Raw genomic sequence first — 12,957 nt, forward strand, 5'->3', positions numbered from 1 at the left:
TTATACTGCTGCTGCTGCTGCTGCTGCTGCTGCTGCTGCTTGTAGTTGTGGGCTGTGGTTTCCCCATTCTCTTTTATCTCTCTCTTTTTAATCCAATCCGACTCATCTGTGGTAATTTGACAGGCATAGATGTTATGAAATTGACAAGACACACAAGAGTGTAAGCATGATAACATCTGTCTGTCAGGGTGCTGTTGAATATATGCTGCAAACACATACCAGCATGCTCTGGTGCGGCCCGAGGTCTGTTCATTCACCATCATACATTTTAGATGGAAGCTTGGAAGTCACACATAGAAAACAAAAAAAGAACTCACAGTTCCTCAGAAACACGAACGACACATAGAACATAGAGACGAACTGAAAATTAATAGAAGCAATCATGAAATTGTTGAGCAGTTGCAGGTAAGGATGGATTGGGATTTTTCCCTGCTCAATGAATACAGGTCTCACACCTGTCATTCTGTCTGTGCAGTTACATTTTTATGCGTCATTCACCTCAGCCATTAGGTTTTCTCCCTTTTCTCCTCTTCTCTGTGACCCACTGTGTTTGATGCCTAAATCCAAACTAAATTTCCTTCAGGATTATAAAGTTTAACTTATTTCTTATTTATTCTCTCTCTCTCTCTCTCTCTCTCTCTCTCTCTCTCTCTCTCTCTCTCTCTCTCTCTCTCTCCTCCTTACTCTCCTACATGAGGATTGTTTTCCAAATATAGACAGGAAAGTCTGATCCTGCATCTCTCTGTCTCTCACTCACACAGAAAAACAGTCAGGTGTATACAGGTTTTATGCAGCACTTTGTGCTTGTGCAGACAAAAAATAGCACATTCGTGAATCCCCCTCAAAGCAAAACAGGGATTGTGAAGAAAAAAACTCAACCACGGACACAAAAACCAGTTTCAAACTAAAGGGGCCAGTGGATCATTAAAAATGGATCTGCATCCTTTATTAATGTCCTCATTACCATGTCTGTTCTGGTTCCACATGAACAGCATGCAGAAAGGGAAGAAGAGAATTGTAAAAACTACTTTATCCCTATATCCTGTTGGTAATATTGTTTCCACTGAATGCTGCTTGGAGAGGGTTAGTTACCTTTATAATGCCAGAATTACTCTTTGCTTTGAACTCAGTCTTACATAAGTTATTGGAGGCAGCAAATTAGCTGTTTTACAAGGTCTCCAAGCCTTCAATATTCAAATATTTGAATTTTCTTTAACTAGAGAACTTCTATTGAGACCTCTAGGCGTCTGCTTTTCAGGGGACATCTGCCCCAAACTGTTTCTGACTACACCAAAAAAAAAACCCAACAGAACATGCATTTAAAATTGATGTTTGGTTCAGTAAAGAGTTCATTTTGCTACTAAAAGAACATCACTGTCACATCAGCCAGAAGAAGCAGTGTGTGGTGTGACACCTCTCTGTCTTCACAGATCCCTGTCATCATCATCATCATCATGCACTGTTCACCTGCACATGCAAACTTAATCCTCACCTCCAGGTGACACAATACATCATTCAAACTCTACCAGTCTTTGTGCCTGGTAGAGTTTGTCCTGTACCTGTTTTCTCTTTTCGACAAAACAGGACAGACCCTGCAGCTCACCGAGGGGAAAAAATATGTCTCACACTATGTTACTGGTTACAGTTCAGTATTAATATTGTTTATCAAACTTTCAATAAAGATGAAGAAATGAATGAGAAGATCAAAGGTTTCTCCTCAGACTTCTGGGATTGATGTTTTTGTTTTCGATCATCTCTGATCGTGTGTCCTCTCCTCTCATCATAACTTCCTTTGAGAATTCAACATGGCCCTGGGCTAAGATCCTCAGCTGTGTTGAGCATACAAATGCAGCCTTGCAGTTTGAAGTTATTGCTGAGCTTGTGAGCTCTGGGAGATCTTGTACCTTAGGGCTGTGGTTTCTCTCTCTAGGTTCACTGGCACAACTCCTAACTAAAAATCAACTGCCAGGCACTGCTGCTGCTTAAAGCACCTGAATGTTTATCCCTTATTCCCAGAGACTGTAATTAGACTTCTTTTTTTTTTTGATATTCATAATTACTTAAAGGGCATCAGGGTGTGTTAAAAGCCTTTATACACACCTTCAACTAGTCGTAAGGGAATACAGTATCTGACAGCTTCTGGTTTTCCTCAGTTCAACTACAAAACATGTTGCAACATGCTCTCAAAACCTTGTGTGTTCAGTTTGAGCAGAATCAGTTTGCTGGAGCTTTTCACACACGTCTAAGAGAAAATAAAGCTCCAAACCACTTGTGTTGATTTGTCACAAAAAGCACTAAAAGCCTCTGAGCAGTGAAAATATAAGCTTCACCAGAGGGAGAACAAACCCACAAGCCTTTACGTAACAGCAGAGCAGACTGAACAAGCTTGCTTCACCTGCTGCTGCTGAGTCGTGCGCATCTGCATTTTATTAGTGTTGGCTATAGCCATGACACAAGGGGATGGGGAGAATTACAGTGATGTGTCAATGTCACAGACTGATGTACGGCACAGCTACTGTTTCTGGTAATACTGAAGAATCATAAAAAAAAAAAAAAGATCTTTCCCCTGGACCCTTATGTTATTTGCCTGCATCAAATAAAAGATTCTGCATAACTGCCAAAATTCCAATTAAATTCATGCCCACTGTGCTGCATGTTGATGATCAATTATACTCAGGCAGAGATTACTTTTTGTCTGTTAATGTTTGATTGAGAGAGCGTGCTGACACAGGCCAGCACTTGGACCTGGTCTCTACAGGCAGGAGAAGCTGTTGCCTTTCTGTGGGTAAGGATTAATTTTGAGGAAGATTAAAGTCAACAGCCATGTTTTATTTAAATGGGGTGAATTGGCCTATCAAAGCTTCTGCCATTCAAAGATGTCTTATGTTGGTAAAAATATTCATTTCTATGCTGTACTATACAAGTGCTCCCACTCAAGCACAATATTTAAAGATACCCTGTGGATATTTTCACTACTCATAGCTACAGCACAATGTTTATATCAGTGGGTCTGTTTCAATGGTTTCGCTCTCAGACCTCCTCTGATTTACATCTTTTAACATGTTTGTTACACACAAAGCACATGCAGTAACTGAATGTAAATATAACTTTGTTTACAAAAAAACACTTTCTATGTACAGGTTAAACAAATGAGATACAATGTGTAGCTTTAGAGGCATTGCACCCTTTGATTTTTGGAATAAATAAATCTTTTAAAAATGATGACACATAAATGTTGACGTTGAGCAGCTACTCTACATAATTTTTCACCACTTCCAAGAAAACAGGTCACAGGCTGGTGGCTCTGGATACCTTCACATACATCCAGATTTCAAGTTTTCAAATACTGGCTGTTTTTTTTTTTTTTTTTTTTTTTAAAGCATAAAAACGTGTGTGAATGTAAATGGATTGTTCAAACAGAATGTGGGATGCAGTGGTATTTAAAAAAAAAAAAAAACCCTCTTTACTGAATCCAATGCTCCAGAGGGTAAAGTAAGGCAAGTGTGCCACCACCTGGACATTTTAGTACCTTGTAGTCAGGCATAAACTGCAGGAAGCTACATAAGATACAGGCGCTCAGTTAACACAGTGAAATAACAGTGCCTGATAGTATGGCATCATTTCCCAAAATCAAATCTATTTATTAATTCACACACCTCCAATAATGTCATTAGCTCGGTTGGTTTAGTAAAGAAAGCTTTACACAAACTTCACATATAACCTTAACATTCTCCATTTATTTTGAACTCTCACTTGAAGAAAACTTTAGTGCAAATCATAGAGAGAAACTGTCCCAAGATTGATAACGTGATTTTAAATTATTAATAAATATACATGACTCAATTTACACTTCGAAATGCTACAAGCACTTTTCACAGTTAAATAACAGTCTCCCAAACCATCCTGTACATCCTACACATTACAGTCTGTCTGAATGAAAAAAATGTTACCAGCAAGGGCTGAAAAGGCAAAAATGTAAAATAGAAGTACCATTACTCTTTCAGATACAGACCACTGTCAAGTTTTAGTTTGTCCAAATTAATATAACTCAGTTCAATCATGATTAAATAAGTACCCTGTATAGCACTGTTACTTCAAGCTAGTAGCTTATAAAAACTGAAATCATACAGATACAATGCGTTACACTCATTCTTTGAGATTAGTGACAACTTGCCACAAACATTTTCATATGTTCCTACAGGGTTTCAGCAGAAATGACCCCATAATTAATCTAACATCTCCATTTTGTGATTTATACATGTTGGAATTCATTATACACACTTCACACAATGAACTGCTGACAACTGATACAGATTATAAGCAATTATGAAGTGCATGTATGCTACTGATGACAAAGACCTAAACAGACTGTATTTCTTATATGAATATTTTTAGTCATTAAATGGGGGGGGCACAAAATCAGATTTTGACAGGTTTGTAGAAAAGGTGCAAAATAAAGCCTAACAGAAAACCTGACTACTGGAAATATTTGAGGATTTCAGAGGAAATGAAGCCAAGCTGTGTCAGTGCTGTTCAAGACTGAACACTTGTTATTGTAAAAGTTGCAATGATGTATCCAAGATGTACAAAACAGTAAATTACTTCTGTTTGGGATTGCAGTGTAAACACATCAAAGTGCAGTGTTTCCCAAAGGTGAGAATTTATTTCTGGTGGCCTATGAGTTTGAAAATCTACAATATGAGATTAGTATTCAAAGGAACATTGCATTGCATTCACAAACTAATGTTCTTTAGGGAAGTTTTTTTTTTTTTTTACATTTAACTGCACATCTGCATTTTCAGCAAATATACAAATAAATCTGTTAAAGTGGGGTTGAATCTAACTACCACCAAAATAAATTCATGTGGAAAACACTGAACTTTACTGAGCTGTTTACTCTTCATTTAAATGCCACATTCAGCCACATCATATAATTCTGATGGCACAAAAAAACAGCACTCAAATCTCTCATACAAATACATAGCAACTGGGCCAATCACATAATGAAACAGTTTTGATTTGAAAAGGCTATAGCATTAAATCTACTAAGTCTTACATTCACACGAATAATGATAACATTGACTTCCTTAACAGTAATCAACAGTGCTGATATTCTTAATAAGAATTTAGACAGGTAGCTTGTGGCCAATGTCACACTGTACTATAGAGCTTGTTACTTTTCTATGATTCTGGAATCTTGCATTTCGAATCTTAATGTGTCTCCCATGTAATTATACTAGTAACTGTCAATCAGACCAACACTAGATTCATTGTTTAAGGCCTAATTGCATCAACATAATCAACCCCACATGAATGTAGCTGTAGTGCAAGCTGACAGCATGCAGTAAGAATTTAAACCAAAAGGCCACAGACAACAGATAAGGAAAAGTGCAAATGCATGCTGAAAATGATTGCCACCTGTCATCCTCTCTAAATAACACACCTTTGTGACATGTAGCTCTCAGATTAACTTCAAAGTGCAAATCCAAGCAGTTGACAGAAGGTTTATGAAACGAAGGGGAAATTTACAAAACTCCAAGCTACTACAAAAGCATTCAAATACACATCCACTCACTGATGTATCCTCAGTCATCTGTTTTATCCGTCCTGGATTCAGTCATTGTTATTGTACAGAATAATGCAATCTATGCGGTTTACAGTGTGATTAGCAGTAATCTCCCTTTAGTATGGCTGAAGATGTTTGAGGAGAGCCATACAGCAGCGTCCTGAAAGTGACAAAACAAAACACACTGTGATCCAGAGCAGTTTAACAATGTTACCGAGTGTCCTGGTATCTATACATACATTATATACATTGATTACATACGTTGTATTGTACATATATATATATATATGACCTATTACTGTGCTTTTTTGTACTTTTTTTTATAGATCACTTAACTTGATTAATTTTATCATTTTGCAGATAAACCTAAATGTTCTTTAAATACCTGCTGATCCTCTGGTGGGCATGGAGTAGTCTTCAAGCTGTAGCGCTCTGCTCAGAGCTGCTGGTAACGCCTCCAGATTCTTCTTCTTGGCTCTGGTTAGGAGGCAGCTCATCCTTCTGTGGTGCAGTCTGTTGTGGTTTCACTATAGTGATTTTAATGGGAATTCCTTTGACACTTTGCTGCACTCTGCTATACTGTCGCATAGAGGGGTTGAAAGTGCGAACAATTGGAAGTTCATTCAGAGTTTGTGTCTCTTGTGTTGGCTGCTTGCTTTCTTTTATGATTATTTTACTTCTTTTGTTTGAGAAGACAGTCTGCACTGGTAGGATGGCAGGCCTCTTAGCGGGGCCAGAAGTCTGGAATCTGGTTTTATGTTGAGGTGAGGCTCGTTGTTGTTTCTCTTCAACATGAGAAACACCTCTATGCAGGTGTCCATCATTCTCCTTTGTCACAGAGATTCCTCCCTCTTTCCTTTTCTTTGCCTCTTTAGGTTTCTTGGGGCAGACAGCCATGTGTTTGGTTCTGCTGCGACGCATTGTGAACTCCCTGCTACAGTGTGGGCACACAAAAATCTCCTGCTGCTCATGCACTGGTGCAGACGACACTTTATTTGATGAGGAGACTGACTTGTTCCTCTGTGGCATAACCCTTTGGACCAACTTTTTCTTCCTTTTGTTCAGCACTTTGAATTTCATCTTTACTGGCGATTCTTGGTTAGGTTTGGACCTGTTTGACTGGCTGGCTCTGTTTGAAGCATTTAGTCCATTAGTAGAATTAGTAGTTGACAGCACTCCATTCTGAGTTTTTGCAAAGTGGCGTAGAGGTATAGGATTCTTTTTTGGTGTGTATCGTCTTTTATCACTGGCATTTGCACAAGCCAGGATATGCTTGTGTAGCTCTGGCATGTTATCAAAGCTCTTTCCACACTTGGTGCACCGAATAGCTGTACTAAAGGTTTGTGGGATGTTGTGGGTGGTAAAGTTTGTGGCTGAAGCCACTGAGCCAGCAGGTGATCTGTTATGGTAAGGAAAAGGAGGAGGCTTGAAGCTGGGATAGTGCTGGTTAATGCCAAGACGAACATCAGGCCCTTTGATTTTGCCTCCATCTGAGGCCAGGATTTTAATTGTTGTAAACAGCTCTTCAGCAGCTCCATCTACTTCACCTTCCTCCTTTTTCACCAATTTCTTGGGTTCCTCTGGAACATCGTGCACTGAGGACTCTGTGTTGACCTTTGTTGCATTGTTGTAGTTCTGAGGTCTTAGTTTTCCCTTTTCTTCTTCGGTGTATGTACACTGCTGGCCAGGATGTAATTCCTCCTGATGCTGTTTCAGATTGCAAAGGTAGACAAATTCTTTTGTACATGCACTGCAAACATAAGTCTTGCCAACACCGTGGAGGCTTGATCGATGGTCAAGCAAAGCAGAGGGCTTGCCAAAGAGCAGCACGCAGAATTCACATTTGTAGGGCCATTCATCAGCATGGTCACCTACATGATGGCCTAGTTCTTTCATTGAATGGAAAAGCTTATCACACACATTGCAGATGAAATTCTTGGTGAAAGTCTGCTGTTGTGCATCATTTGGTGTGTTATTTGAGGATTCGTCCTCTTCAGCTTTCTCAGAGGGGGGTGAGGTGTTAGATGGTATTTCGGGTATGCAAACAGTACTGTCAGCAGCTTCCTCCTCTTTTGTGCCTGGTGGCTCTGCATTAACAACAGGTTCTGCGATGGGACTTGATTCACCCACAGAATGACAATTAGATACCACTGAGGTGGTGGTGGACAGAGTTACTGATTCTGCGATGGAGGACACAAGAATAGTGGGGTCCACAGTTTGAGGGTTGGGCAGTGAAACAATCTGTTGCTGTTCTATATGATTAACAACCATTTGTGTAGGTGCTGGAGCCTCAGGAGTGTTTTCCTGCAAGGTAATTGCAGCAGGGACTACACTACCTGGGGCTTCAAGAGCTATTGTGCACTCTATCAACACTGTGTTGCTGGTAATGTTATAAGAGTTGATGAGGGAGTCATTTAAAGTTACAGTTGGTGAGAACGGCACCTCAGACACAGGAGCGGAGTCAACTATAGGTGGATTTAGAGCAATCTGATCAGTGAGAAACACGTGGCCTGGTAGATTTAAAGTTGGATCAAGGGGTTGGGAGAGTGTGACAAGGTTCGCAGAATTTGTTGTTGCAAATGCAGTAGTTAAATCACACTCTGAAGAATTTAATGTATTTTCTGAGCAGATTACCAAGGGCTCAGGGGATATATTTGGGGCTAATACCTGGATTGGTTGGCTTGAAGGGTTAGAAATAGGTGGTGGTGGCGCCAAAACTGTGATTAATGAAGGAGCAGAAGGGACCACAGTGTGTGAGGCTGGGGAAGCAAATGCTATAGTGCACGGTGAAGCTGGCTGCAAGGTAACTGGGGTAAGGGAGGCAGAAGATGGAGTCAGAGAATTGGGGGGTAGGGCGAGTCCATACACAAGACCTTCTGCAACAGGTTCCACTGGGGTCACCATATCTGAACCTGAGACTATGGTGAAGTCTGTGACTAAAGGAGCCTCAGGATTCCCTAGGCTTTCATTTTGTTTTCCAATATTCATTAAGGCTTTCTCCACCATACATGTATTTGTTTGTTCTTCTTTTAAAGCTGCTTGTGAAACTAAATTTAATGTCAGTTCAGATTCACCTAGGCTCTTTTTTTGCAAACTCAAATCCAGCACAGCATCAGCTAGAGCTACATCTTCATTTCTTTTAATTGTATTAGAGAGATCCAGTGGTTGCTGGTTACAGGAATTGCCACCAGTCATGGGGGGCCAGCTCTCTGTCAAGACAGGTTTCACTGCTGGATCCTCTACAGATGGTGTTGTGTCATCCTTCTCACTGGCTGTGAGGTGCACAGGTGAGATCTGCTGAGTCTCCATCTGTCCTGTATTCACAGCATCAAAATTGCCCGTATCTGATGCTGGTGTTTCCTCATTAGATGTTGGGTTTTGCTGTGGAGAGCTTGTTGGAGATCCGGTCCTTCTTTTAAACCTTCCTGTTGCAGTAGGCAGGACAGAGAGAGAGACAGGTGAACAAGGCTTCTGGCCATCTGTGATCAGGGCAAGTGTAGGTTTAAGGCCGTCCTGCTTCTCCAAGAGCTGCTTCAGCTTAGGAGACAGGTACACTGTTCTTTCTTTCTGCACGACTGTGGACTCTGTGTTCTGAGGAAGTAGATTCTCAATTAAAGAAGATACAAGTGATGATGACGAAGAGGACACCACGACCTCAGACTCCAGTTCAGTTTTTATTTGTGGTAAAAGAGGTGGTGTTGCTGTTCTTCTCTTAGCCAGTGGTTGGCCAGGAATCTCTTTGCCTGTAACTGAATCTGTATTTAAAACCTGGGTGATTTGGGTGGGGTCTAGAATCAGGGCATCCAGTCCCACTAAAGTCGAAGACCCTGAATGAACCTCAGCTGCTTCACAGCTACTCACTGTACTTGTTGACACTATCTTTCCATCAATGTAAAAGCTGAGATTCTCTGAAATATTACTAGAGATATCTAGCATGTACTGTTCTATGTGTTCCCCGTCATTCTCAACAGCTGCAGGTGCTGGATTGTCAACAAGCTGTGTTTCCTGTTGAGACGTTTCAGGGAAAATCCTCTGAAGACTTTCCTCCTGGGGCAGCTGGGTTTTTTCTACAGATGGGAGTTGCAGGTGCTGCTCGTGGATCCTGCGCTCATGTCGTCGCTTGTTGGTATATGTTGTGAATATCTTTTCACAGTACTTGCAAGCATGATGGCCGTCTAATGCTCCCTGTTTGTCTGGCTGAGCAATGTGGTCTTCAGCAGACAAACTGGAGGTGTTAGAGCTTGTGGGGGAAGAAGTATGACGTTGCATGACTGGACTTACTGAATCCAGAGGCTTCATCTTCTCATGCTGCAACTGACCTACATTTGAACCAAAAGACATGTTGCTCTTATTGCTTTTGTATGCATGTGCCTCATTGTTTGCCAAAACGTGGATGTGCATGTGTCGTTCCAAGCCTTGTTTGCTGGTAAAATGTCTTTCACAGTGCTGGCAGGGAAAAGAGTCCCAGACTCTCTCGGTATCCTGATTGGGATGTTTATGAAGATCTGTGTTTTGAGACCTAATCATGTCTGGTTCCATGTTAGTTTCCTCTTGATAAATATCCTCCTCCTCCTCCTCCTCCTCCTCCTCCTCTTCTTCTTCTTCTTCTTCTTCCTCCTCCTCCTCCTCCTCCTCTACATCCTCATTATCTCCAAATTCAGAAAAGTACAAGTGAGGAGAGTCCTCCATCTTCTGTGGAGGTTGATCCAGTTCTCTGAAGAACGTCTTTCACACAAGACTCTGACCGTTACACCTGTTGAATAGATTAAGAAGATATTGTATCAAATGAACTTAAACATGCATCATGAACACTTGTGAAGTCTAATCATTGAATCTTTACACTCTAATGCAAATCAATAAGCCAGGAGTTGTTTAACTGCTGTTTGAGTCAATTTATTTTGTTATGCTGCAATTCATTCATTAAAAAGGTGCTGCCTAAGATGTATTTCTACTTCTAATGTTATTAATTTCATAAACTAAGTCTATATTTTATTTGATCGGGCATAATGCATCAGCCCTCAACATTACTGTAGAGTAGGCCATTCCTTATCTTTAATATCTTACCACTTTCCCATTCTTGAAAACTGTACACAACCATGAAGACACTACATATCCTAAGCATCTAATGAAAAACAGTCAACATTAAATTCAAATAATTTGTAGAATTGTTATCACACCATCTTACCATTTTAATGGTCAGTGCAGAGTAGAAGCCATGTTTTGTTTGACAGATGAACACACAGGGTTGTCTTGATTTTCTGCTGGAGGAAGAAAGAAAAACAGCAAAGCACAAATTAAAAAATGAAAAACCGTGAAAGGAGTCCAATATATAGTGGGACACTTAAGTCTGAACTACAGAATGATAGGAAATAAAAAAGTGGTCACAGTGAACAACTGTGGTGTGGGAGTAGTTGAGCATATTGTACTTAATCTCTCTGTTCATTTGGCTGCATAATAAGCCTTCAGTCCTGTCTTATTATCTGAAGCTAATGTCCCTCCCGCATATGAAGGTTACATTGTGAACTAGCAAATACAGCATAAGCCACTGGACACTCACTTTGTAGCACAACACAGCATTAAATACAACAAGTGTTTTCACACACACACACACACACACACACACACACACACACACACACACACACACACACACACACCTTAGTCAATTAAGTGATTGATAGCTACATACTCGTAAACAGATAAGGTTCGGTGCATTTTAACATTCCTCTCCTGCTTGGTAGGACCAAATAGCAGGCCCATCATGTGTGCCAGGGTTGTCGTGCTCTTGAACCCTTATAGCATCAAAATCTGTTTTACTCAGTTGTTATTTCAATTATTCGCTTATTTAACAGTTTGCTCATGTATATGCACTAATAATTCGTTTTTATTTATGCTGCCTGATCATTCCATTGTTAGCGCACTTTAGTTTCAGGCACTTGTAGACACAGAGAAAATGTAAACAAATACCGTATAGCTTATTATCATACACGTTACCTTTTTATTAACCAAGACAAACGCCATGATTTCTGGGTGCACAAATAAAACTGAATCTGTCTGATATCATATTGGCATAAGCGATTTTGTCCCCAACACCATACAAGGGCCTATATATACTAATTATTTGAGCCAGTTTCTTACTATTCATCCTCTAACTCCATCCATCTGCGCTGCAATTACACATAACACCAACTACACATAAAGTGGATTTAAAATAAATGTAGCTATCTAAATTATCTGGACATTATAAGTCGGTTTAGCTTTAGGGTGCGTTAACACGTATCTGCTTCACCTGGTTTGATGACGCTCCCCCGTCCTTGCACCATTGCTAGCTGGTCACACAACACGTCGTCACATTACTGTTTTGCTACAGAGGCTGCTAGCTCGTCCGCAGAAAGGTCAACTGGCTTCTCTAAAACAGCCCTTCCACTGTCCTCCAGATAAAAGAAGGTCTCTTGTAAATTACATACTTACAACAGTCAAGATCCTATGACAAGGCTTCACTTACCAAGTGAAAGAAATCAGCGGTTATCGACAGGAAAGCACTAACAATATACTGCTAGCCACAATGCTAGCTCGCAAGCTCTGGCTACATTTAGGATACTATGTTCGACACGACCGTTACGAACGCCGACTGTTATAAACGCAGGCACTTTACAGTTTCCGTACCTACTTGTGCTGGCAGACAAACTGTCGTAGAATGGTTTGAAATAATCCTCTAGTGCAGGTTGTGGACAGTTGTGTTTTTTCTTCCTCAATGCACCAACAAGGTTCTGGCGTCCTCATTGGTCAGAAAATGTGGATGTCAAATGTTGACCAATCAGCAACAGGTTTGTTAAGCGCTGGAAGGAAAAAATCATCATAGCAAAAGGCAGCTGTCTCCCTCAGGCTAATGAGAACAGTGGCGCATCACTGCTACCCTGTATAATTTGTTTCATTAAAGTGTACAGACAGTGCTGTCCGCTAAAATATTATATATTTGACTAAATTATTTTAATTACATTTGCTGTCTCTAGCTCGTTTATTGGATTATTTATGTCGTATTCATCTAAAATTGTGATGCAAAAAACGAACTATATTGAAACTATAGTCTTTACACTCAAGGCAACATCTTTAGCCTACATGTTGACACGTTTGAAGTCTTTAATTTTGATAAAAGACTTTAACCTTTAACTTTGCTTTAACCTCATAAAACAGCCACATCTCATATTTTATTTCTGAACTTCATCCTTGCAGTGTATTGATTTGACCTGTAGAGAGCGCAATATAATAAAGTCTCAATATAAGGAAGTAGGTTATAAACTCAGTACACTGTAACTTTGGTCATTTTCATCAAAGATATATTTCTTGAGTTGTTTGCATAGCATTCAACAAACATTCGACATTTTAAAATG

At 40.1% G+C, this 12,957-nt stretch overlaps 1 protein-coding gene across 1 annotated transcript; it reads right to left on the reverse strand.

Moving 5' to 3' along the window:
* Positions 1-3,717: 3,717 nt before the first annotated feature.
* LOC111219130 (PR domain zinc finger protein 2-like) lies at positions 3,718-12,285 on the reverse strand. The gene is made up of 5 exons (XM_022741723.1): positions 12,233-12,285; positions 10,752-10,827; positions 10,205-10,319; positions 5,952-10,144; positions 3,718-5,726 (listed from the first exon to the last, which is right to left on the reverse strand). The coding sequence occupies exons 3-4, from the start codon at positions 10,253-10,255 to the stop codon at positions 5,984-5,986; spliced, it is 4,212 nt and encodes a 1,403-aa protein (XP_022597444.1). The 5' UTR covers positions 10,256-10,319; positions 10,752-10,827; positions 12,233-12,285; the 3' UTR covers positions 3,718-5,726; positions 5,952-5,983.
* Positions 12,286-12,957: the final 672 nt, after the last annotated feature.

Source organism: Seriola dumerili, unplaced genomic scaffold (assembly GCF_002260705.1).
Source record: "Seriola dumerili isolate Sdu_G_001 unplaced genomic scaffold, Sdu_1.0 BDQW01000056.1, whole genome shotgun sequence".
Taxonomy (NCBI): domain Eukaryota; kingdom Metazoa; phylum Chordata; class Actinopteri; order Carangiformes; family Carangidae; genus Seriola; species Seriola dumerili.

Excerpts from the sequence above, each read along its gene's own strand:
- LOC111219130 (XM_022741723.1), bottom strand. The coding sequence starts at position 10,255 with ATGGAGGACTCTCCTCACTTGTACTTTTCTGAATTTGGAGATAATGAG. Across the intron at positions 10,145-10,204 it reads AATTTGGAGATAATGAGGAT|GAGGAGGAGGAGGAGGATAT; the intron begins GTAGAGGAGGAG and ends GAGGAGGAGGAG.